At 45.4% G+C, this 27,202-nt stretch overlaps 1 protein-coding gene across 2 annotated transcripts in view; it reads right to left on the bottom strand.

Annotated features, from left to right (window-relative positions):
* CCDC158 (coiled-coil domain containing 158) overlaps positions 1-27,202 on the bottom strand; it is a 1,731,209-nt gene that overhangs the window by 709,986 nt on the left and 994,021 nt on the right. The window contains exon 14 of one of the 2 annotated variants that reach the window (XM_029599728.1): positions 8,552-8,752. The exons of the other annotated variant lie outside the window; for it this stretch is intronic. Coding sequence (XP_029455588.1) covers positions 8,552-8,752 — 201 coding nt within the window. The remainder of the gene's footprint in view (positions 1-8,551; positions 8,753-27,202) is intronic. 2 annotated transcript variants of the gene reach the window in all.

The raw sequence follows: 27,202 nt of genomic DNA, 5'->3' as shown, positions 1-27,202 counted from the left end.
TTGTGGTTCAGATGCGACGCAAAAAGGTCTGTTGATGGATGTCCCCAACGTTGGAAGATTCTGCTCGCAACAGAGGGATTTAGAGACCATTCGTGCGGTTGGAACTGGCGACTGAGTTGATCTGCTAGGACATTTTGGATCCCCACTAGGTAAGTGGCCTATAGGGACATTGAGTGGTTCAAGGCCCAGTCCCAAATTTGTGCAGCTTCCTGACAGAGGAGATATGAGCCCGTACCTCCCTGTTTGTTGATGTACCACATGGCTACAGTATTGTCTGTCTGGATCAGTACGGTTTTGTGTGAAAGGCAGTCCTTGAACGCATGCAGTGCATACCGGATTGCTCGAAGTTCCAGAAAATTGATTTGATATGTGGCTTCGAGTTTTGTCCAAGTACCTTGAGTCTGAAGAGAGTTTACATGGGCTCCCCATCCCAAGGTAGACGCATCTGTAGTTAATGTTATTTGAGGTATCGGTTTTTGAAAGGGTAGGCCCTTGCGTAAATTGTCCTTGATTGTCCACCAGTGTAGCGAGGAGCGTAGTTGGTGGGTTACTTGGATTCGATAATGTAGTGGTTGAATGGCTTGGATCCACTGTGATCGAAGAGTCCATTGGGTTAATCTCATGGCAAGTCTGGCCATAGGAGTGACGTGAACCGTTGAAGCCATGTGGCCTAGTAAGATGAGAAACTGATGCGCTGTCACTTGTGGTTGTGTGGACATGGAGTACGCCAACTGGGCCAGATATTGTGCACGGTCTGCTGGAAGGAAAGCTCGTGCAAGGTTTGTGTCCAATTCTGCTCCTATGTATTGGAGGAGATGAGATGGTTGCAGGTGGGATTTTTGATAATTGATGAGAAAACCCAGTCTGTGAAGTAACTGTATTGTGTAATGTAGAGAAGTTAGTGCTCCTTGTTGCGACTGACTTTTTATTAGCCAATCGTCTAGGTAAGGGAAAACATGAACACCTTGTTTGTGCAAATGTCCTGCTATTACTGCTAGGCATTTGGTGAATACTCTGGGAGCTGAGGCGAGGCCGAATGGTAGGACTCTGTATTGGAAATGCTGGTGTCCCACCTTGAATCTTAGGTACTTGCGATGAGGTGGGAATATAGGTATGTGAGTATATGCATCTTGGAGATCCAGAGAACAAAGCCAATCTCCCCTTTGTATGAGTGGAAGCATGATGCCTAAGGATACCATTCTGAATTTTTCTTTCCTTAGAAATTTGTTGAGATTTCTGAGATCTAGAATGGGACGAAGGCCTCCGGTTTTCTTTGGAATGAGGAAATACCGGGAATAGAATCCTCTTCCCTTCTGAGAGTGTGGTACGTGTTCCACAGCTTTTGCTTTCAGAAGAGTAGATAATTCCGTTTGTAATTGAGGAATGTGTTCGAGATAGGAGATTTGTGGTGGAAACTCCTGAGGGGGAGATGTGAAGTCTGGGTGGTAACCCTGATGAACTATGGATAAGACCCACTGATCTGTGGTGATGCTTTCCCATTCGTTGTAAAATTGGGAAATCCTTCCCCCTACTGGTAATTCCGGAAAAGGGTTTGGTTGGCTCTGCTCTCTGGGATGGCTTTCAAAAACCAGAGGTGGAAGCTGTTTGGGGCGGAGGCTGCGGCCTTGCAGCTCGTTGCTGTCTTTGCTGAGGACGTTGTTGAGGTCTTCTAGACCGTGGTCTAGAGGCCTGAGGGTAATATCTCCTTGGCCTGTAGAAAGGACGTCTTGTGTCTCTACGTGGCGGCTTGCGGGTAGGGTGAGTTGCAGTTTCATGTGACAAAGTGGAGAGCTGCTTTAATGTTTCAGAGTGCTCTCTAAGCTGTGCCACGGCGTCTTGCACTTTTGTGCCGAACAAATTATCACCTTGGCAAGGCAAGTCCACTAGTTTGTCTTGTACTTCCGGACGTAAGTCCGAAGCCTTCAGCCAGGCCCATCTTCGTGCACTGATGCCAGATGCTGCAGTTCTGGAAGAAGTCTCAAAAGCATCATACGCCGCTCGTACCTCGTGTTTTCCAGCATCTAGACTTTTTTGCACTATTTGTTGTGCTGCCTCCTGTTGTTGTTGAGGCAGGGATGGGAGAAATTCCTCTATCTGTTTCCAGAGATTTCTCTGATGCTGCGTCATATACAGCTGATACGCAGCAATTTTGGAATTCAACATGGCTCCCTGGTAAATCTTTCTTCCCATAAGGTCTAGGAATCTGTTATCTTTCCCTGGAGGAATAGAGGCGTGCGTCCTGGATCTGCGTGATTTCTTTTGAGCAGATTCTACGACTAATGAGTTGTGTGGCAGTTGTGGTTTTTCAAAACCTGGAGCTGCTTGAACTAAATATGTGGAGTCCACTCTCCGATTTACGCCAGGTGTTGTACACGGGTGTTCCCAAATTCTTTGTTGAAGGTGCAGCAGCACTTCATGCACTGGGATAGCCAAGTTATGTTTTGGGGGATCTACAAATTGTAGTATCTCCAGTGTCTGTTGTCTTTCATCTTTTTCAGCTTGGAGCTGAAAAGGGATGGATTCTGACATTTCCTGGATGAAGGAGGCAAATGATAAGTCCTCAGGAGGGGATTGTTTCTTGGCCTGAGGTGGAGTACCTTCTGACAAAAAATCTTCAGAAGAATGCTCCAATTGTGTATCCGACCATGTGTCTGTTGGGGGCTAGTATTGGTGATGTTCCAGCCTTCTAGATGGTGACACCCCAGATGGGCCTTGTAAAGGATCCTGAATGTCAGGTGCATCATCACTGACTTCACTTTCCTCTTCAGGCTGTGTAGGCAAGGAAGCTAAAAAGTCTTGATACCTTTTTGTAAGTATGGCATGTAACCTTTTCTCAGAAGAAAGTTCTGGAGCATGCATGGAAGTGTGCTTAGACTTTCCTGATGCCTTCTTCCCTTGTACAGGAGCTCTGGATGGAGCTAGGGTGTATTGAGGTGTTACTTGCGAAGTAGTTGACAGTGTTGAAGTTAGGAAAGAAAACATCGAAATAGGAATCATTGAAGAGATGGGCCTGGCCGCCATTGTGGACATCGAGGTTTGTAAAATATTCGATTCCATCGATGGCTCCGGCATTTGCACCGACGATGAGGCTTCTGGTATCAGCTGAGAAGCGGGCATCGCTGAAGAGCAGCTGGGCACATCAGTCAGCATAGACAGAGTTGTTAATGTAGACGCTGCCGCCGTCATCGGCATCGAGATCGACGATGACACCGGCATCGATATCGAGGAGGGCATCGACACGATAGTCGGCATCGACTGGTCCATCGGCATCGGCCCCGTGGCCGGCATCGACTGAGAAGTCGGCATCGGCCCGGTGGCCGGCATCGACTGAGAAGTCGGCATCGACCCGATGGTCGGCATCGACCCTAGGGCCGGCATCGGCGATGACGCCGGTATCTTCTCCTTCAGGGCATCAGTGACAATTTGCTTAATCAAAGCGGTTAAGTCTGCCACAGAAGTCGATGGTATCGATTCCCCTGTAGGTGTTACGGAGGTCGATGATAACTTTCGTTGTTTAGGTACCGGTTCCTCTGGCGGTGGTAATGAAGGAATTGAATGGTGCCTACGGTGTTTATGTTTTGTGCGAACCTCAGATACAGATTTTGATGATGCCACGGATGGTGTTGGCGAAGGAGCATCCCCCGAACCCTCCGGGATCCTTTTCTTTATCAGTATCTTTTTCGATATGCCCACCGGTGAGGATTTTGTCGAAGTCGTGGGTGACGGTGACGTCCGGATTTGAAAAATTTGAGCCATCTTTTCATGGCGAAGTTTCCTACCTTTCACCATCATTTCTTGGCATTGGGCACAAGAGGCGATGTCATGGTCTCCACCCAAACAGCGAACGCACTCGACGTGCGGGTCCGTGATCGACATAGTCCGATTGCAGGCCGGACATTTTTTGAATCCTGAAGTTTTCTCCGTCGACATCCGTCGATGAATTCGGACTCCCTTTTTTAGCGAAAAAGTATATGATGTTTGTCACCAGCCGGTGACAAACCGAGCGAGACCCGTATGGGGCAAAAATTTTGAAAAATGAACTTTATCGTTGTGAGGTAACTCACAGGGCTCCTATAACCCGCGATGCAGCTAGCAGCGCGGAAAAAAGAAGACTGGAGTGAGACCCCTGTGGCAGGGAATATCATGGCATGCCGGGCATGCTCAGTAGCCTCAGGCAGCCAGTTAAAAGCTTCTAGAAACTTGCCAGTTTTTCCCGCTTAAGGGCTCCGTGAATGACGTCACCCATATGTGAGGACTAGCATCCTGCTTGTCCTGGGATAAATGCCTGGTCTTTTAACGGGTCCCTGATATACATTACTTAACATGTGGGATATGAAATACTTTCATAAATCTGTGCTTGGCCATATATGTGTGCATTTGCTGCCATGCGAGGTTGTTTGAAAGTTATGTGCTTATATTTATAAAATGGGTAGATAAACCATGCAATTTCCTGCATAGGAAATATACATGCATTCTGAAACATACAGTTTATAAAATGCTAGCATTATAACTGTGAACCCACTTACACATGCAAAATAAAGGTACTAACCTGTAGTAGGTTACCTATTTAAATAAAAGACTGATCAGAACAGATCTGTATGCTGGCACTCTCATTAAGATCTGTAGATTTCAGCAAATTCCAAGAGGGTTACAACTTAATAAAAAACTGTGATTGTATGAGCGAGTGCTTTGCTGTACAGGGATATCTATTAAAAGTCATAAAGAGTGCTTACAAAAGAGTCGGATGGTAAACTGGGACCTATTATTGCAATCTACTATGTGATTACGTAATCATGGCTTGCATGTATACTGCTGTATTTGCCACAGATTTTCATGTATAACAAAGTATACAAAGACTCTGGAAAGCTTTACAACTTCATTCCATTTTTAATTGCCCTACAATTTTTGAATTGTGTAGGGGTAGGAACATTAGGGATTCGGTGTTGCATTGGAAGTTCTGGGAATAATTTTCATATGAAATAGATAAGTGGTTCCAAACCTGGGGTCTGTGGACCCTGAAGGGTCCAGAAGACCATCCCAGTGGGGTCCTCCAGAAGGGATGCAAGAAAGTTCAGCTATGAGAAAAATTTAACTAGGGCTGCTGCTAACTGTGATTAGCTGAGCTGCTACCACAGGCCAGGAGAATGGATCCTATTATGGCCCTGAAAACTTCACTCCACATTGCTGCAGACTAGGAGGAGGAGGAAGGACCGAGAGGGGCCATTTACACCCATGAGAAGTCTCAAGCCACACTGGCGCATATTTAGTGGGGGTGGGGAAGAGAAATACTGAATATAAACCCCACTGCTGCACTTCATGAGGATAGAGAAGAGGGGCCGATTGTGCCTGTTGGAACCTTTTCAACCTCTGCTGAACACTGGAGAAAGCAGAGGAAAGCTGGGTTATCACACCGGTGACAAAAATTTCCCACTACTCTCACATGCTCTGCCACTGGCCTGACAGAGAGAGAAGAGAGCTAAAACCAAAAATGTGAGTAGAATGGCTCAAAGGAAGAAAGGAAGAAATGGTACTTGAGGTGACAGTATGAGGGAAAGATGGAGAGAAGAAGGAATGAGACAGGAATGAAGAAATGGAGGATATGGAGGGGGACAGGAATCTATGGTTGACCTGGTTAAGGAGAGTGAGAGGGAATGGTAGCCTATCAAGGTAGACAAGAAGAGGATCCCGAGGAATCATGATGGACAAGAGTAGAGAGAGAGAGAAGGATAGAAGGCCACAATGTTCAGGAGGGAAGAAGGGAAAGATGAAAACCAAGAATCAAGGACGAGGTAGGGTAAGACATCAGCCAGGTTTGGAAAAGTTATTTAGTGGGATATAGACAAACAGAGTCTTCTTCCCTTTGAAAAGTAGGCTATTGTTTTGCTTTTTCTAAAATCGAAATTATTTTGTGACTTTCATTTTATGTGTTTCTAAGAATCATAAAAGAAAATAAAGCATAAAAGAAAAGCAGGCTAAGAGGATGTCAATTTTTGGGGGAGGGTAAGTTTCAAAACTTTTGTGCATTAACACCTGTTTAGCCATGTAAAAAAATCCCTTTGAAAATTGATATTCCCTGCTCACTACAGCTGGATTTTAAATCGGCCCCGCGCATAGAAATTGCCATTTACGCACATGGCTGGGCCCTGAGCGCGCAATGTGCATTTTTAAACGGGTCCGGCCACGCACATAAATGGCGATATGCGCATTAGTGCTGGGCCCTGACAAATGGGCGGGCCGGGGGGCAGAGATGGGCAGTCCAGGGGGCAGAGCGGGGTGGGTCAGGACAGCGCCATTCATCGCTGTCCAGAGCCAGTGCGCACATGTTATAAAATGTATTTAAAATCTACCCTTAAGGGTAAAAATACCTATGTGGTGAACAGAATACATACTTTTACTTTGAGGGTGGGGATCAGAAAGGATCAGGGCTAGGGTTGGGGGCAGAAAGTACATGCAAGGATTTAATTTTGAAATCCTCATTCATACTTAATGCATTTACTTTGCACCTGCTTCAAAGTGATTGAAAAGTATGCAGGAACAAAAGTAATGGCTTTCCCCTGCTAATCTGAGTTTTAAAAAGGAAACTCCATGGGCAGTTTCCCTTTGAAAATTAGACTGCAGGTACCAGTGCTGATTTGTTTGCCAGACCATACCAAGTTGCCAATTTTGAACTTTTTTGAACTAGCTTCCTTTACCTCATTGCAGCTGTTTGCAAGGTGGAACACCCACCTCAACCTTCAATTATGAGGGCAATTTTGAAATAGCTTTGGCAATTGCCTTCCCTATGTATTCAGTTTAGATCAAAATTTTAAACATTATAAATGATTCTAGAGTGCATATCATTACTTCTTTTGTGATGGCATGCAAAAATAAAAGAGAAGTATGTGGGAATCCATGAAACTTTTTGAAGCTGAAAAGGGTTTCATATTCCCTGAAAGGTTGGGAACCTATGATATACATTGTTCAAATACTTTTGGCCATTATTCATATGGTCACTGTTCTGTTTTTAATCAGTCATTTGTGGGCAATACTTTTCCATTATATGCTTTGCAGAGTTTTGTTTTTCAAACTCGTACCACATGTGACACATGAGGTGTTTTGCATCTTATTTGGTATCCCTGCAAGTTATTAGTATAGGTAAAACCAAAAGGACATTACGGATGACGATAACTGAGCATAGAAGCTTGATAGCATGGGGGAAGCTTGATGCTCCTTTTGTCCCACATTGCTTAAAATTATACCATTCATTTGAAGACTTTAAATTTTCTATATTATATAGGTAGGAGGAATAGCCTAGTGGTTAGAGCAGTGGGCTACAGATCAGGGTTCAAGTCCCACTGTCCCTCCTTGTGACCTTGGGCAAGTCACTTTACCCTCCATTGCCTCAGGTACAAAACTTAGATTGTAAGCCCTCTGGGGATAGGGAATTACCTAGAGTACCTGAATGTAGACCAATATGATATCTCAGATCGAATGTTAGTATAAAATAAATAAATATATTGGATAAACCTTATCAAAGAACTCGTGAGGGCAATTATGATCTTATGCTTCTGAGATCAGAGCAAATTTGGACTTAACAGAGAAAGAGAGTGGTCAGTCTTTGTTTAATGTTTTGAGTGTACAGTGATTGCTATTGGTAGATCAGGGAGTGATTTTTTTTGTCTTGCTGTTCTCTAATCTGATTGGATGTTTTGACTATGTAAGCAAGAGGAGTCTATGGTGATGTTTTACGTGCGCTGCCATTTTTTGAGGATTATGATACTATGTGTGACCAAAGAAAGGATATATAAAGTTTTTATGTGACAAGATGTTTTTGATTTTCACTTTTCTCATGTTTGAAATGTTTTATTTTTAATTCTTTTCAGATAGATTTAGTTGACCCCTGATGAAGACAAGTTTGTCGAATGGCCATGTTAGGCATGTTTGAGTGGGAGAAGTACTTGCTACACTATTTTGTTCTTTAGTTTAATCAGAACTGGTAGATGATTTGATTTTAAGTGCTGCTTGCTGATTTTGTCTGAAGCCCATAGCAGGCAAGAGACAATAAATCACATCTTACAGCACGAATAATTTTCTGATACCAAGCTCTAATAAAACAGATATCTAGGGTTTCTAATCTTTTACACCTCATTTTTCAATATTGTGACTTATAGGAGGTGTTCTGCTTATTTGTGATGAATATAAAAAAAAAAAAAATCAGCTATTCACAGGATCAGCTAATCATAGGGTCGGCAGAAAGAAAGCACAGAGAGGAAGTAAGTGTAGTGGGGGAAGAGGTCATGAGGAGGTGCATGAAACTCATGTTACCACTGTGGGCCAATACATGACGGGCTACTGTGGGCAAGAAGAAAAGTGCCCATGAGCTGGTTGTGAGCCACAAGCCATATTTTGCCCACCCTTACCTACAAGACAGGTACCAGCTACAGAATCACTTCTTGTTAATCCAAAGTAATATTTCCCTTTCAGGCAACCTTATTCTTCCAAAGCACTACCTGGATTGCCAGAATCGAGTAAGAATCACTCTATTATGTCCCTAAAGGTCTCTTCTATATACCTCTCTGTCTGCCTCACTGATTCTCTTCTCTTCCATGCAAGATGTCAAATCAGCAATGGTTTTCTCAGCTTTCTCCAGATCCTTCTTCCTGGCAGTGAGTTCAACAGTTGTTTTGCTTAGCATCTCTTTTGTTGAATCTAGCTGTAAATTAAGCCATGCCACTTTCTCTAAGGTCTCATTCTTTTCAAGAATTAAAACCCTCTAAAAGAAAAAAAAACCAATGATTCTATAATTACAAATACTACATAAGAATAGAAAAATAGATATAATAACAACATGGAAAAGTTATTGTTAACTTGATAACTATTTATCAGTACCCTATTGAGCAATGCTAATATCACAAAATATTTTTTTAAAACGCTAGCTTCATTTCATTAAAACAAATCTAACTTTACTTATTTTCAAAAGCATGCATTGTGGAGCGTGCCAAAACACAATGGACCATAGTCACCATGAGTATCCTAATACATAAAAACTATAGGCAATATCAAAAACATATTTATTTTGTACACTCAGTCTCCTTTGGGTGTTTGCTTAATAATAATATTTTTCACAGAATCAAATAAGCTTCAAATATTAAACCGTTACCATACTCAAGAAATGCTCACAGTTTTAAAAAGTAACAATTCTCTAATCTCCTCAGATGGAAAACAGAAGTGGTTTCAAAGCAGAGTAATTTTAATTTTCAGGATTATGCCAAAGCAAAGTTTTGCAGAATATACAGCAGCAATATAGTAGAAAAATTCTTCATCAAGGATTTACTTTATAACAAATGCCCCCCCCCCCCCCCCCCAACAGAAGCAAAGTGGTTACAAATTTTAAGGCTTCCCCATGTTCGGCAAGATGTAGATTCTCCAGAAGAGGTTTAGTCCTCCAGATGGTAAATAGAGCCCAAATATTAGATTTTCCTTATATCTACTGTTTTTAAATACTGCTAACATTTGGTGTGATCTTTCATAGGTGAAAACATATTTGGCACAGACATAAAAAAAAGAGCTTCAAAACATGAAGGAGGTGAAAGCACCATAGATCTACAATTACGGTGCCTTGTAAGTCCAAAGTCCTTGCAATAGTAACATTTTTCATTCTGTTGTCTAAAAAACACAGGGGTCGATTTTCAAACAAGCGCGTGTGCGTCCATGTGCGCGCAGTTCCTGGCGCGCACACTTGGACACAATAATTTTATAACATGCGCGTGTCGGTGCCCACATGTTATAAAATATGATTCCCGTGTGCACATGCACGCCGGATTTTAATATCTGGTGCATGTGCAGGTGGGTCAGACTCGCATGCGTGGGGCGCTGAGGGGAATTTAAAAAACCAATCCATGGCACTCAAGTAGGCCTTCCCCAGTTCCCTCCCAGTCCACTCCAATTAAGGAGTGGACTGGGAGGGAACTTTCCTATACCCCTTCCTACTCTGCCTCTCTTTTCCTCTCTCTTCCCCAATCCCTAATCCACTTTCCCTGCCATTAATTTTTTTTATTTTGGAACTTGGCCTAATGGCCGCTGTCCCGGTCATATCCCTCCACCCCCCCCAGCCTTCCCCTTTTCCATGGCCCAGCACTTCTGCACATATTGGGGGTTACGCGAGTGGCTGGGTCATTTCTAAAATGCGCTCAGCACACGCACAGCCCGATCACGCGCATAATCCCCGGATTTTACATGCGCGGGTCTCTTAAAATTAGGCGACAAAGCATTATGCATTAAAGTAGAAGTCCCTTTCACTGTTCTACAAAATATATATATATAAACATTCATTATGCAAGAACAATTATAGAAATATTCCAAAAGTAATTACTATAAGAATAGAAAAACAAATATGCTAAAAGCGGAATACAAATGTTTTAAATAAAAACAAAAAGTGTTGATTACATAAATCTTAACATCCTTTGTCATAACAAACCCAAATGAGCTCCAGTTCAAAAAATTGCCTTAACAAGGCCCATAATAAGTTAAATAGAGCCCGCTTATTTATTATAATTATTTAAAGGCTTTTATATACCGATAACCGTTTGCACATCGTATCGGTTTACATGGAACAGGGTGATTAAAAGAAATAATGTTTTCATAAAACATTTGGTAACATGGTAAAATTAAGAAATGGTACAAACTATAAACATATTAATAAATAATTAAGAGGGATATAAACATATCAGTAAACAATAAATTATACAGGAGGGAAATGGGGGATTCAAAAGAGGAAAATAATTAACAATTGTAGAACTCAGAGAGGTTTATAGATAAAGAAGATAACAGGGGCTAGGGAAAAGGTGGGGGGAACAAAAATGTAGAGGAGGGAGGGTGAGAAAGAGAGAAGGAATGAGAGAATAGGGGTGTGGGGTGCGAGGTGTAAGGGAGGAGGAGGCAATGGATGGAAGGCTTGTTAGGTGAAGGCTTGTTTGAATAACCATGTTTTTACATTTTTTTTTAAATTTCTGTGTACAAGGTTCCAAGCGAAGGTCAGGAGGCATTGTGATCCAGTTTGAGGGACCAGCTATTGAAAATGCTCGATCCCTCGTGGAGGAGAGGTGTGTGAGTGTAGGAGAGGGTATGTGAAGGGTTCCTAAGTAGGCAGATCTGGTGGGTCTATTGGATGTATGTATTGCATCCAATCATAGTAAGTGAGCTGATTCAAGTACTCCTGGATGATGAATCAAGCTGTTTGTATTATATGAAGTGAATCTGAAGCAACATGCTGAACAGAAGATGCCAAAAGAACTCCAGGATAACATTATTCAAAAGGTACAGATTGGGGGAGGCTGTAAGAACATTTCAATTTTTCAATATTCCTTGGGGCACTGTCCACTGTAAAGTGGAAACAGTTTGGGCACCATCAATACACTGCTGCAGTCAGTGTCTCTCCAAAGTAAGTAGTTGTGGGTTAAGGAAACTACTGTGGAAGGTCACGCGAGGTCTAAGATTACTTTAAAAGAACTATAGAGGTCTCTGACTGAGACTGGGGAAAATGTTGAGTATTCAACAATTTTAAGATTACTCCACAACCATGGACTATATGAAAAGGTGGCAAGAAGAAAGCCATATGATATGTTACACAGCATTTGTAAAGAAATACTGCACGCAGGAGAAGATTTTGTGAAACAGTTTGGTCTCAAGCAATATAGGGGAGATAGAGAGGGAGAGAGAAAGAAAGAAAGAGAGAGAGAGAGAGAACCTCATTATAGGGCTCAGTTTGATACTCTATATATGGACCATTGTAAGGGGGTACTTTGATTCGGGATGAATTTTCGGGAGGTGGGTTGGGGTTGGAAGTGTTACAGACACATTCAGAGATATCCATTGTAAAACTGACATCATTAAAGAATTTTTTACCTTATCTATATAAATAAAAATGTAAATAGTTTGGACGTAATCGATAATCTCAGAAACTACTGCACCAATTGCTTTCAAATTTGGACACAACCTTGCTTTCACTTTCGGCAAGGTTCTTCTCTATCTAGATTACATAGAAGTCACACGGTTACAGAGAAAAACATGTTTTTACATGTGTGTGGGGAAAACAGCGACATCTGTTGGTCAGACATGCAATACACGCTATCTACCTTGAGAAATGAAGCTGCTGTACTGTGCATGTGCAGGCGGGAGCGCACGTCGGGCACAGCGGGACCAACATGGCGCTGGGAGAAGCAGCAGCGGTGAACGTCGGGCACAGCGGGACCAACATGGCGCTGGGAGGAGCAGCAGCGGCGGACCGGCGGCGATATCGGGCGTGATGGTGTCGGCCGGCCGAACTTCAACACCTGAGAGGAGCTGCAGCGGCGATCTGGTACGGCTCACGTGCATGACAGGGAGGGATCTTCGCTGACCTCGTGTCTTTGGGAGCGGGCTGCGCAGAACCGCACAAGAGGGAGAGGGACGGGGGGGGGGGGGGGGATAAGCTGGGAGGGCATTGCGAGTGGGAGGGGATCTGAGTCAGGGAAGGAGATTCAGAGAGGGTGTGCTGTCACCGACGAAAGGGTAGGGAGTAGGCGGGGAGAGGTGACAGTGATGGGAGGGAAAATGAAGGGGGCGGTGAGTGTCAGGGGAGAGACACAGAGGGGAGAGGTGAGTGTGAGGGATGAGAGTTGGAGTGGGGACAGGGGAGTGAAGGGGGGGTTAGTGACCAAAGGGGGAGGGGTGAGTGTGAGGGGAGACAGTTGGAGTGGGGACAGGGGAGGAAAGGGAGGGTGAGTGACCAAGGGGGAGGACGATGTGTGACTGAGGTATAACCGTAGAAGAGGGAAAGGGACCGGGGGGGGGGGGGGGATCAGCTGGGAGGGCATTGCGAGCGGGAGGGGATCTGAGTAAGGGAAGAAGATTCAGAGAGGGTGTGCTGTCACTGACGAAAGGGTAGGGAGTAGGCGGGGAGAGGTGACAGTGATGGGAGGGAGAATGAAGGGGGCGGTGAGTGCCAGGGGAGAGACACAGAGGGGAGAGGTGAGTGTGAGGGGTGAGAGTTGGAGTGGGGACAGGGGAGTGAAGGGGGGGTTAGTGACCAAGGGGGAGGACAATGTGTAACTGAGGTATATGAGCAAGGGGAAGGGGGAGGGGGGGGTAAAGAATCTGACTCTGCCACTGCAACGCGTGGCGGGCCACATAAGACACAGAGGGGAGAGATGAGTGTGAGGGGTGAGAGTTGGAGTGGGGACAGGGGAGTGAAGGGGGGGTTAGTGACCAAAGGGGGAGGGGTGAGTGTGAGGGGAGAGTGTTGGAGTGGGGACAAGGGAGGAAAGGGGGGTGAGTGACCAAGGGGGAAGACGATGTGTGACTGAGGTATATGAGCAAGGGGAAGGGGGAGGGGGGGAAAAGAACCTGACTCTGCCACTGCAACGCATGGTGGGCCACCGTGTGCCAAAACACAATGGACCATAGTCACGTTCCTCCTAAGCGGCCTCCAGGCCTGCTTAGGAGGAACGTGGGCGGTACTCAGCCGTGCAGACAAGGCCTCCAGGGACGGCTCCATGCCGCGGAGGAGTGATGGTCTGGTGGCGTCTCTTCGGTGGCTTCTCGGCTGCGACAGGAAGGCAACACAGAAGGTGAGAGGCCTGCTTGCAGGGAATAGCTCTGCAGGCAGGAATCATAACATTAGGCCTCTTATTATATGTGATGTGTATGGGTTTTGCCTTCAGAATGCTATGAGTAAACTGAATTAAAAGTACAATATAACAAACCTGCCACACCAAAACAAGATTAACTGCCAGCACTCAAGCAGTTACAACCTTACCTATGAAAAAGCATCACTGAAAATATTGAATCAGGCCCAAAATTATCAATACAACTCCTATTAGGAAAACAGATCAAGCCAAGTTGCTATATATCCCTACACAGAAACTGTAAGCTAGTAGAATACCATCCCCTCAGTCTCACAAGCAGAGCACAAACAGACGGTCATTAAACACAGAAGAGAGACCACAAAGCATAAATAGAAACTTGTAGACAAAAACTGCGGCCACCGCGACACAGAGGGGAGAGGTGAGTGTGAGGGGTGAGAGTTGGAGTGGGGACAGGGGAGTGAAGGGGGGATTAGTGACCAAAGGGGGAGAGGTGAGTGTGAGGGGAGAGAGTTGGAGTGGGGACAGGGGAGGAAAGGGAGGGTGAGTGACCAAGGGGGATGATGAAGTGTGACTGAGGTAAATGAGCAAGGGGAAGGGGGGGGGGGGGGGGGGGGAAGAACCTGACTCTGCCACTGCAACACGTGGCAGGCCACCGCTAGTAAGTGATGAAAAAGAGTTGATTTGTACAATGCAGCTAGATCAGTGTACAAATCAACTCCTCTTTTTAGAATTTTCCTCGCTTATAAGGTCAAAAATTCTTTAATGATGTCAATTTTACAATGGATACCTCTGAATGTTTCTGTAACCCCCCAACCCCAACCCACTTCCCGAAAACTCATCTTGAATCAAAGTGCCCCCTTACAATGGTCCATATATAGAGTATCAAACTGAGCACTATAATGAGGTTCTCTCTCTCTCTCTCATTACCAGACTCATGCACTTAACAAGGTGTCAAACAGCTGCAATGATGGGCACACACATCGGCCTCTTAAAATCTACCTTATATCTTGTAGTTTGTGAAAGAATCATGCCAATATGATGGAGGAAGTGAAAAGAGCATGGATATTCATGCAATTTTCTCCACACATTGAGGATTTATTCTAGCAAGTGATTTTTCAATCAAATACTTGTTAGTGATTTTCACTGTAGAAACCCACAACAGATACATATTTATACTTAAAAGAAGAAAAAAATAAAGTGAAGTTGATCCCCCTGAAAAAGCCTAATAGGTGAAACAGAAGGGCCCGTTGTCAGGGTGTATTGGTCCCTTCCCAGCTACAAGACATTTAACAGTGTGCATTGACCTAGAATTTAATAGGAGTGTATTGTTTATATAAAAATTTACATTTGAAATTTAATAGGAGTGTATCATTTATACAAGAGTCACATTGTGTGATTTTTTATGTGTATGTAGGTATGTTTATGTATGATTGGATGAATGGTAAGATATGATTTTTTCAAATTGTGTGTGTTTTTAGAAGAAATACATTTTGAGGGCAGTACAGTATGTATGTTTCTCTTTATATATACTTGTGATATTTTGTATTTTGTAATGTAAATTATTCACTTTTGTAATAAAATTGTATTTTTACAAAATTGTAATTAAAAATTATTCCTTTATTTACTTATACGGATTAGGTGTTATGTTTGGGACCGCTAGGAGGGCGATCCCATTTGAGGGGATTGTGTGCCCTTGGGCCTCGGCATGATCCCAGCGGAATCCAAGACAGCACCGAGGGTTGGCGAGACGTGTCCCAGCATGGATGAAGACAAAGTCTAACCCTCTGATGGACCTGCATGCTTCTGGAAGCTAACAACACGATGTTGGTAGTGAACAGTCCTCTGACCGTTCCCAGCCCTTTCGGACCTGCTGCTGGGTATCGTCAAGAAGCAGCAGGCTGGACTAGGGATAAGGGCAGATGGAGGCCTTGTGACACAGAAGACTCAAGTCGTGGGCGAGAAGACTCTGGATTTGGACGAGGAGCTTGGAAGACTCTAGACGAGACGAGGAGCTTGGAAGACTCTCGACAAGACAAGGAGCTGGGTAGGTTCAGACATTGGCACTGTCTCTCAGGGCACCCTACACAGCCCACCGACATGGGTGGACCCAATGGGCTGGTCACAGACCACCCTGTCCCTGTAGCGCGCCCTACACAACCTGAAGAAGCTAGTCACGTACTACGCAGAGAGCGGGACGAGCGCAGGAAGGGAATCCAGCTGAGACGAGACTCCAATGACAAGGACAGGAACCGACGCCACAGATTTACCCCAACAAGGTGTCATCTGGAGAACCAGTGGAGCTGGAGGGTCAAGAGGACTCGAACAAGCGAAGGAGGAGCGGAACTTCGGAACATGAGGAAGTGGAACATGAGAAAGCCTGGAACATCAGGAAGTGAAACATCAGGAAGCCTGGACCAGGAACCTCGAAACATGAAGACATGGAACATCAGGAAACCACGAAGACTCAGGAAGCAAGATGAGACATGGACCTCCAACGAAGAACGAAGACCTGAAAGAGTGCTGGAAGATGAAACTTCCAGGAGCGAAGAACTCCAATGCAAGGCAACACAGGAGTGTAGGAGAAGCCCTTTTATAGGGCTGAACCAGGAAACAGTCATCAGGTGGGGCCCGGGGCATATCCGGTCGCGGGCTCTTTAAATGCACTGAAGAGGTGCGCTCCGGCACCTAGAGAGGCAGGCAGGAATAGAGGCAGCACCACGGACAGTGGCGGCCTGTTGCACAGGAAGGAAACAAAGAACAGGCCTCTGCGCATGCCTCGACAGGAGGAGGCAGCTTCCCTGCCGCTTGAAGGAGATTCAGGGTGGCTCTATGTCGCAAAGGTCCGGCAGGGGTAGCACTAGACCTCAGTACAGAGCCTCAGCAATGGCGGCTCTCTGCCTCGGAAGGTAGGCTAACTCGCGGCTCCCTGCCGCGGGTGAAGGCCCCGAGGGCGGTGGTCCGGCCCGTGATGGCGCGGCGACAGCGGCGGCCTCCAGGCCTGCTTAGGAGGAACGTGGGCGGTACTCAGCCGTGCAGACAAGGCCTCCAGGGACGGCTCCATGCCGCGGAGGAGTGATGGTCTGGTGGCGTCTCTTCGGCGGCTTCTCGGCCGCGACAGGAAGGCAACACAGAAGGTGAGAGGCCTGCTTGCAGGGAATAGCTCTGCAGGCAGGAATCATAATATTAGGCCTCTTATTATATGTGATGTGTATGGGCTTTGCCTTCAGAATGCTATGAGTAAACTGAATTAAAAGTACAATATAACAAACCTGCCACACCAAAACAAGATTAACTGCCAGTACTCAAGCAGTTACAACCTTACCTATGAAAAAGCATCACTGAAAATATTGAATCAGGCCCAAAATTATCAATACAACTCCTATTAGGAAAACAGATCAAGCCAAGTTGCTATATATCCCTACACAGAAACTGTAAGCTAGTAGAATACCATCCCCTCAGTCTCACAAGCAGAGCACAAACAGACGCTCATTAAACACAGAAGAGAGACCACAAAGCATAAATAGAAACTTGTAGACAAAAACTGAACAGGAAACTGCAACAAGCAGGATGCTTGTGCACCAATGTAAACACAGAATAACTACTAGGGATGTGAATCGTTTTTTGATGATTTAAAATATCGTCCGATATATTTTAAATCGTCAAAAATCGTTAGGGCCACGATACAATACCAATTCCCCCGATTTATCGTTAAAAAATCGTAAATCGGGGGAAGGGGGAGGGCAGGAAAACCGGCACACTAAAACCCCCTAAAACCCACCCCCGACCCTTTAAATTAAATCCCCCACTCTCCCGAACCCCCCCCAAATGCTTTAAATTACCTGGGGATCCAGCGGTGGTCCAGAACGGCGGTGGTCCGGAACGGCCCCCTCAATTGAATCCTGTTGTCTTCAGCCGGCGCCATTTTGCAAAATGGCGGCCGCAAAATGGCGGCGGCCATAGACAAAAATGATTCGACGCAGGAGGTCGTTCCGGACCCCCGCTGGACTTTTGGCAAGTCTTGTGGGGGTCAGGAGGCCCCCCCAAGCTGGCCAAAAGTTCCTGGGAGTCCAGCGGGGTTCAGGAAGCGATTTCTTACCGCGAATCGTTTTCCGTACGGAAAATGGCACCGGCAGGAGATCGACTGCAGGAGATCGTTCAGCGGCGGTCCGGAACCCCCGCTGAACGACCTCCTGCAGTCGATCTCCTGCCGGCGTCATTTTCCGTACGGAAAACGATTCGCGGCAAGAAATCGCTTTCTGAACCCCGCTGGACTCCCAGAAACTTTTGGCCAGCTTGGGGGGCCTCCTGACCCCCACAAGACTTGCCAAAAGTCCAGCGGGGGTCCGGAACGACCTCCTGCGTCGAATCGTTTTTGTCTATGGTTGCCGCCATTTTGCGGCGGCCATTTTGCAAAATGGCGCCGGCTGAAGACAACAGGATTCAATTGAGGGGGCCATTCCGGACCGCCGCCGTTCTGGACCACCGCTGGATCCCCAGGTAATTTAAAGCATTGGGGGGGGGGGTTCGGGAGGGTGGGGGATTTAATTTAAAGGGTCGGGGTGGGTTTTAGGGGGTTTTAGTGTGTCGGCTCACGATTTTAATGATTTTCACGATAGTTTACACACCCAAACGGCAACAATACGATTCCCTCCCCCTCCCAGCCGAAATCGATCGTTAAGACGATCGAGGACACGATTCACATCTCTAATAACTACCATTCCTCAGAAAACATAAAACAACAAAGTCAAGAAATATAAAAAAGCATCATTCATTATAGCAAAACCATACTAATAAAAAAAATTTCAAAAAAGCTGAAGGAAAAGAATAACATCCAATGATTAAAATCTCATACAAATATTTTATAATGTCCCAAGCAATAAAATATTTCAAAACAGCAAACACATCAAATAATTCCTAATAATTAAAATTAATCAGGATAAGAAAATTCTCTGTTGTCTATATTTGGGAACTTTTGATTTCCAGTCACCTTGATTAGTGGGATGGGGGAGGCGGATCCACACAAACTTTCTCTGCTATCTCTCACTTTCACATATATGCCTCTTTCTCTCTCCCATATGTGTACTCTCTCTCTCTTCTCTACATTTATTTCTCGCACACACACACAAACACACATATATGCTCTCTCTCCCCTCCACATGCTCTCTCAAACAGTGTCTTCATCATACTCTCACGCACATGCTCTCTTTCATATGCTCTCACATGCACATGCTCTCACATACACATTAGGGATGTGCAGAGCAAAAGTTTATGTCCATATGTCCATATGTCCAAAGGGGGTCCCATTTGCGGTCAATATGGACATAAAAAAAATTAAATGAGTTGGGTATATGTCCATATGTCGCCCATTAAAGTCAATGGGGGAAGGATTTCCAGCCTATTTTTGGCTGCAGAATTGTGGTTTTCTTATCAATTGGCCCAGGAGAGAGTTCCCTTTCCTTTGTGCAGGGAAGTACTCCCTGGAAATGGTCCACCCCTAGAGTTGGGTGTACCCGGTGTTTACATTGGCGTCCAGTGAATATCGTTGGTGTCTAGTGAATTCCGTTGGCGTCTAGTGAATTCAGACGGTACTTACGCACTTCAGCTGATGACAAAGGAATTGGAGGATCTCTCAGAAATAAGATACGTGTGGGAACACAAGGTTTGGATGAACAGGCAGGCACAGCAATGGAGTTAAAACAGCAGTAGGAACACAAGGCCTGGATGAACAGGCACTTCATTCGAGGACAGAGGTCAATCCCAGCTAGGGACACAAGGCCTGCATGAACAGGCACAGGAACTAGGTTAAAACACTGGTAGCTCGCCAGCATCTTTCTGATGCATGCTAGAATATTGGCAGCGGTATGGGCATGGTCCGTCAGGTGGGTGTGCAGTAAAGCCCACCTCCACCCTCATGCTTGTTCAGGGAAGGACTCTCTGGAACGGGTCCACCCCTAGAGTTGTGTGTACCCGGTGTTTACATTGGCGTCCAGTGAATATCGTTGGCGTCTAGTGAATTCCGTTGGCGTCTAGTGAATTCCGACTGTACTTACGCACTTCAGCTGATGACAAAGGAATTGGAGCCTAGGATCTCTCACAACCAACCTACAAACTACTCATGTGAGGGATCTAGGTGTGCTAATCGACAATAAACTGAACTTCAAAGCCCACATCAATAAAACCACCAAAAGACTGCTTCTCTAAACTGCAAGTTTTAAAAAGGATAAGACCTCTCTTCCACGCCAAAGTCTTCAGAACCATCCTCCAAGCCCTCATTTTCTACTACTGCAACTCTACATTACTTGGACTCCCTTCCTCATACACAAAACCACTCCAAATGGTTCAAAACGCAGCAGCCCGTGTACTAACAAACACTAGGAAAAGAGACCACATTTCCCCAGTCCTAAAAGACCTCCACTGGTTACCAATTCAGTTCAGAGTCATTTACAAATCCATTACCTTGATATAAAAAATCATTCACCAACACACCATAATCGACCTACAAATTCTTCTCCGTTTATACAAATGCACAAGACCGACAAGGGAAGCCTACAGAGGATGCCTCCTTGTTCCACCCACCAAAACCACTAATCACAGCACCTTAAGAGATCGAGCCCTTTCCACAGCAGGCCCACCGTTATGGAACTCCATCCCCCCAGATCTCAGAAATGAACCTTGCCTCCTAACCTTTCGGAAAAGACTCAAGACATGGCTTTTCAGGCAATCCTTCCCGAACTCCACCTAACACGCACCATCAATAAGTTCTCTGCTCAGAAGCTGTATATATTGGACTGGACTCCATATTTATATTGTACTCTTGTATATTTATATTGTACACATGTATATAATTAACCTCCTCTATCTCTCTTTATTTCTTACACTCCCAGTTCATTAGCCCCTGTTAATTGTAACTGCATCTCTTCACCACGTGTATTTATGTTTTAGGTTGTTTTCTTTGCACCCCTGTTTTCTGTAAACCGACATCATGTGAACGATTTCATGAATGCCGTTATAAAAAAACCTTAAATAAATAAAATAAATAAGTAAGTACCGCAAGGGAAAGTTGAAAACAACTTTGAAGAGGGAGTTCAAGAGGGTGTGAAATTGTAAAGAGGTAAATGGGTGGGGTCCGTGCAGTCTGCCCACAGGATTCAACCCGGCGGGTTCGGTCGGACCGGGGTTTCGGCGGATCCCCCACCCCCACCCCTTTCGCGGGGGGTGGGGGAGGGGCGGGGAATGCCTCCCGGACGACCCCGGCCCCCACAGGGCGCATTTCCTCCGCGGCGGTGCGCCGCGACCGGCTCCGGGTCGGCTGGGAAGGCCCAGGGGGGGCAGGTGGCCCGCCGCTCCGGCGGCGCGTGTTATAGCCCCCTCCGGCAGCAGCTTCGCCGTTTCCCCCGGCGTTTCCTCCTTCCCCTTTGCCAACTGTTAACTAGTCTTAACCTCATTCACTACATCTATGCAGACGATGTTCAGATTCTTATTCCCATAACAGAATCTATTAACAAAGCCATCGCACTTTGGAACAACAGCTTACAAGCCATCACTAATCTCCTCAACAGTCTAAGCATGAGATCTTATTAACAAACTCACATTATCCTCAACAATTTTTTACTCCTAGCAAAACCTCTACCACGTACACAGGGGTCTGTATATTGATAGCCCAGCGCCTGCTGTTTGAATACCGCTCTTGCCGTACCGACCCGCAGGGTCGATATTTATATTATTACAGATAGCAATAGATGGAACGTAATATAGTTTTGTAAATCTATATGCTCCCAATCAGGACCAGGGGACATTCTTTAACGAAGTCAACAATCTTATCTTGTTGCATGGGAAGGGGAACCTCATTGTGGGGGGTGACCTCAATGTAGCCAGAAATACAGTCCTGGATGAACAGGTGTTCCGCAGGGTTCAACATTATCAGCCACCCTTTTTAATATTTATGTTTTACCTATATGTCACTTTTTAAATGGGCTTGGTTTCACATTTTATTTGTATGCTGACGATATTCAGTTTTTAGTACCTATTGAAAATTCAGTAGAGGCCACGTTAGAAATTGTTAAAATGTATATTTTATCTTTACAACAGCTACTTAAACAGTTGCGCTTAGTTCTGAATATGGACAAAACTGAAATTGTGCTTCTTGAACGCAAATGTCATGTTAAAAGTATTCCAGATTTGAGGTGAAATGCTAACACTAAAATAAGTCCTGTTTTTTATACCCGTGACTTAGGTATGATTATAGACACTGAATTCTCTTTTAAAAAGCATATTGCCGCCAAATTGAAAGATGGTTATTTTAAACTATTAACTTTAAGAAAGTTAAAGCCACTCTTAAATTTTAAAGATTTTAGATCTGTTTTACAGACCTTGATTTTTGCTAATTTAGATTACTGTAATTCTTTATTACTTGGCTTACCTGTTTCAAATATTAGACCATTGCAGGTCTTGCAGAATGCAGCAGCACGTGTTCTGTCTGGTAAACGGAAATGCGACCAATATTACCGCCACATTGATCAAGTTTCATTGGCTTCCAATCCAATATCGCATACAATATAAAGTGGCCTGTTTAATTCAAAATGTTGTACACGGGGAGATCTCAGAAATGAACCTCGCCTCCTAACCTTTCGGGAAAGACTCAAGACATGGCTTTTCAGGCAAGCCTTCCCGAACTCCACCTAACACGCACCATCAATAAATTCTCTGCTCAGAAGCTGTATATATTGTATATACAGGTGGCCCGCCGCTCCGGCGGCGCGTGTTATAGCCCCCCTGGCAGCAGCTTCACCGTTTCCCCCGCCGTTTCTTCCTTCCCCTTTGCCAACTGTTAACTAGTCTTAACCTCATTCACTACATCTATGCAGACGATGTTCAGATTCTTATTCCCATAACAGAATCTATTAACAAAGCCATCGCACTTTGGAACAACAGCTTATAAGCCATCACTAATCTCCTCAACAGTCTAAGCATGAGATCTTATTAAGAAACTCACATTATCCTCAACAATTTTTTACTCCTAGCAAAACCTCTACCAAGTACACAGGGGTCTGTATATTGATAGCCCAGCGCCTGCTGTTTGAATACCGCTCTTGCCGTACTGACCCGCAGTGTCGATATTTATATTATTACAGATAGCAATAGATGGAACGGTCAATCCCACCTAGGGATACAAGCCGCGTAGGAAAACAAACTAACCAGGATTCCCTCAGTAACGGCGAGTGAAGAGGGAAGAGCCCAGCGCCGAATCTCCGCCACTCCGGGTTCGGGGATCTGAACCCGACTCCCTTTCGATCGGCCGAGGGTGACGGAGGCCATCGCCCGTCCCTTCCGAATGGCTCTCGCCTATCTCTTAGGACCGACTGACCCATGTTGAATTGCTGTTCACATGGAACCCTTCTCCACTTTTGCCTTCAAAGTTCTCGTTTGAATATTTGCTACTACCACCAAGATCTGCACCCGCGGCGGCTCCACCCGGGCCCTCGCCCTGGGCTTCCGTGCCCACCGCGGCGGCCCTCCTACTCGTCGTGGCTTAGCAACGTCGACCCATAAATATTCTGGGGTGGCTATCTTGATACAAAAAGATTTCCATTTTGAACTGAAACAGTCATAATAAAAATGGTTAATATCAAAAAAAAAAAACACTTGTGGAAACACAAGGCCTGGAGGAACAGGCACATCTTTCGAGGACAGAGGTCAATCCCAGCTAGGGACACAAGGCCTGGATCAAGAGGCTGGCACAGCAATGGAGTTAAAACACAAGTAGGAACACAAGGCCTGGATGAACAGGCAGGCACAGCAACTAGGTTAAAACACTTGGGGGAACACAAGCCCTGGATGAACAGGCAGGCACATCAATGGAGTTAAAACACCAGTAGGAACACAAGGCCTGGATGAACAGGCACATGAACTAGGTTAAAACACCTGTGGGAACACAAGGCCTGGATGAACGGGCACAGCAATGGAGGTATAACACTTGTAGGAACACAAGGGCTGGATGAACAGGCACATGTGTGGTGAAGAGTTTCTCAGATGACATCAGGGTGACATTTGGCTTAGGACCAATATGCTAAATCAACTTTCCTTAAAGGAAAATTAAGTAAAACTGAAAACATCTCCTTGGCTGGAGATTGCAATACAAAGGAACTGGAGCAGGAAGGTGAATTTAAATTTCTAGGAGCAGAGGTTGGTGGAAACATTCAGCATAATACTATAGGAGAGTAAAGTTGATATTGAAGAGTACCTTAACAGTGCCAGCTTGCAATCCCCGCATTATCATACAGTTTTGGATTAGTAGACTAACCTAATATATATCTTGAAGAATTGGATGTAAAAGCGAGAAAGCTCCTCCATGCCCATCAGGAAACTTATAAGAACCAGTGTATGCTGAGATTGTTCATATCTAGGGCTGAAGGTGTTATGGGTCTTATTGAAATTGATTACACCTATAGAGCTACATAATATCATCCATGGACCCAAATACTAAAATAGTTCAGAAGTACAAAAACTAGCAACCATCCTCAGTCTCAGTCTTTAAGCTAGGACAATCATTCTGGGGTATAGAGGGAATGACTAAAGATCCACAGTACAGAAAGGTAAAGAAGCTACAGAATTGGCAAGACAAGAAACTCTTTTTAAAGAATTGGACCAGCAAACAAGAAAGGATAGTTGGCAGAAGCATAAGTACAGTGGGAAGTACAGAGACCTACTTCAGTAATCCCATGTGAATCAAGATTTGACACAGCAATGGTCGAGAAGAGGTGAATTGAAACCTATGGATGAGAGACTGGTAACTATAGCACAGGATAGTAGACTGCAGATGAGATGGTTTAGCCAGCATCGAAAAGAATGATAAAATGGACAAATGCAGATTCTGCAGAGCAGACTACACATCTCGTTGCCGGATGTGATGTCAGAAGGCCTGTATACAGAGAGGCACAACAAAGTAGCATGGCTTATTCATTGGAAGCTGTGTAAACTTAAGACTTGGCTTTTCCTTCAAGCCTCCCCCTAATTTTTCTTTTTTGCGGTGCCTCCGCTGCCATTCCCACTAAGTCGCTTGCATCTCTCTTTCCCTGACATTATGGATTTAATGTCAATGAGTACTAGTGGTAACACTGCCCACTGTCCCACAATAATAATGTTCAGTCTGTTTAAAATAACAAAATGAACAGACCCACTCAAGAATGCTCAGTCTGTTTAAAATAACAAAATTTAAAAGAACCACTCAAGGACAATGTTAAGTCTGTTTAACAATAGCAAATTCAACAGACTGGCTGAAGGCCAATGTTCACTGTTTACAACGCCCACTGCCTGCCTGGCAATGCACGGAATGTCTCTGCCTGTGTGCAGTCCACACACAGGTCACGTAGATATGAGGCAGAGTACTGCCAGCCCTGGCACTGCCCACCCAGCTCAGAACCACTCAAGGACAATGCTAAGTCTGTTTAACAATAGCAAATTCAACAGACTGGCTGAAGGCCAATGTTCACTGTTTACAACGCCCACTGCCTGCCTGGCAATGCACGGAATGTCTCTGCCTGTGTGCAGTCCACACACAGGTCACGTAGATATGAGGCAGAGTACTGCCAGCCCTGGCACTGCCCACCCAGCTCAGAACCACTCAAGGACAATGCTAAGTCTGTTTAACAATAGCAAATTCAACAGACTGGCTGAAGGCCAATGTTCACTGTTTACAACGCCCACTGCCTGCCTGGCAATGCACGGAATGTCTCTGCCTGTGTGCAGTCCACACACAGGTCACGTAGATATGAGGCAGAGTACTGCCAGCCCTGGCACTGCCCACCCAGCTCAGAACCACTCAAGGACAATGCTAAGTCTGTTAACAATAGCAAATTCAACAGACTGGCTGAAGGCCAATGTTCACTGTTTACAACGCCCACTGCCTGCCTGGCAATGCACGGAATGTCTCTGTCTGTGTGCAGTCCACACACAGGTCACGTAGATATGAGGCAGAGTACTGCCAGCCCTGGCACTGCCCACCCAGCTCAGAACCACTCAAGGACAATGCTAAGTCTGTTTAAAAATAGCAAATTCAACAGACTGGTTGAAGGCCAATGTTCACTGTTTACAATGCCCACTGCCTGCCTGGCAATGCACGGAATGTCTCTGTCTGTGTGCAGTCCACACACAGGTCACGTAGGTATGAGGCAGAGTACTGCCAGCCCTGGCACTGCCCACCCAGCTCAGAACCACTCAAGGACAATGCTAAGTCTGTTTAACAATAGCAAATTCAACAGACTGGCTGAAGGCCAATGTTCACTGTTTACAACGCCCACTGCCTGCCTGGCAATGCACGGAATGTCTCTGCCTGTGTGCAGTCCACACACAGGTCACGTAGATATGAGGCAGAGTACTGCCAGCCCTGGCACTGCCCACCCAGCTCAGAACCACTCAAGGACAATGCTAAGTCTGTTTAACAATAGCAAATTCAACAGACTGGCTGAAGGCCAATGTTCACTGTTTACAACGCCCACTGCCTGCCTGGCAATGCACGGAATGTCTCTGCCTGTGTGCAGTCCACACACAGGTCACGTAGATATGAGGCAGAGTACTGCCAGCCCTGGCACTGCCCACCCAGCTCAGAACCACTCAAGGACAATGCTAAGTCTGTTTAACAATAGCAAATTCAACAGACTGGCTGAAGGCCAATGTTCACTGTTTACAACGCCCACTGCCTGCCTGGCAATGCACGGAATGTCTCTGCCTGTGTGCAGTCCACACACAGGTCACGTAGATATGAGGCAGAGTACTGCCAGCCCTGGCACTGCCCACCCAGCTCAGAACCACTCAAGGACAATGCTAAGTCTGTTTAACAATAGCAAATTCAACAGACTGGCTGAAGGCCAATGTTCACTGTTTACAACGCCCACTGCCTGCCTGGCAATGCACGGAATGTCTCTGCCTGTGTGCAGTCCACACACAGGTCACGTAGATATGAGGCAGAGTACTGCCAGCCCTGGCACTGCCCACCCAGCTCAGAACCACTCAAGGACAATGCTAAGTCTGTTTAAAAATAGCAAATTCAACAGACTGGCTGAAGGCCAATGTTCACTGTTTACAATGCCCACTGCCTGCCTGGCAATGCACGGAATGTCTCTGTCTGTGTGCAGTCCACACACAGGTCACGTAGATATGAGGCAGAGTACTGCCAGCCCTGGCACTGCCCACCCAGCTCAGAACCACTCAAGGACAATGCTAAGTCTGTTTAACAATAGCAAATTCAACAGACTGGCTGAAGACCAATGTTCACTGTTTACAATGCCCACTGCCTCACTGCCTGCCTGCCAATGCACTGAATGTCTCTGTTTGTGTGCAGTGCACACAGAAGTAGCTTGCTTTACGTAGATATGAGGCAGAGTACTGCCAGCCCTAGCAGCACTGCACACCCAGCACAGAACCAGTCAAGGACGTTTGTTTTTTTTTGCCTAACACAAAATCCGTTCTGTGTTGTCTATCAAATCTGGTTCTCTTTCTGGTTCAGTTCTGTGTTGTCTATCAAATCTGGTTCTGGTTCTGCTTCTATTTCTGCTTGCCTGCACCTGCCACCCAGCCCACCTCCCCACAGAATTGCTGACAAT

The sequence above is a fragment of the Rhinatrema bivittatum genome, chromosome 1 (genome assembly GCF_901001135.1).
Source record: "Rhinatrema bivittatum chromosome 1, aRhiBiv1.1, whole genome shotgun sequence".
Lineage (NCBI taxonomy): Eukaryota > Metazoa > Chordata > Amphibia > Gymnophiona > Rhinatrematidae > Rhinatrema > Rhinatrema bivittatum.
The sequence above is the reverse complement of the archived record's forward strand: the minus strand, read 5'-3'. Positions and strand labels throughout refer to the sequence as shown.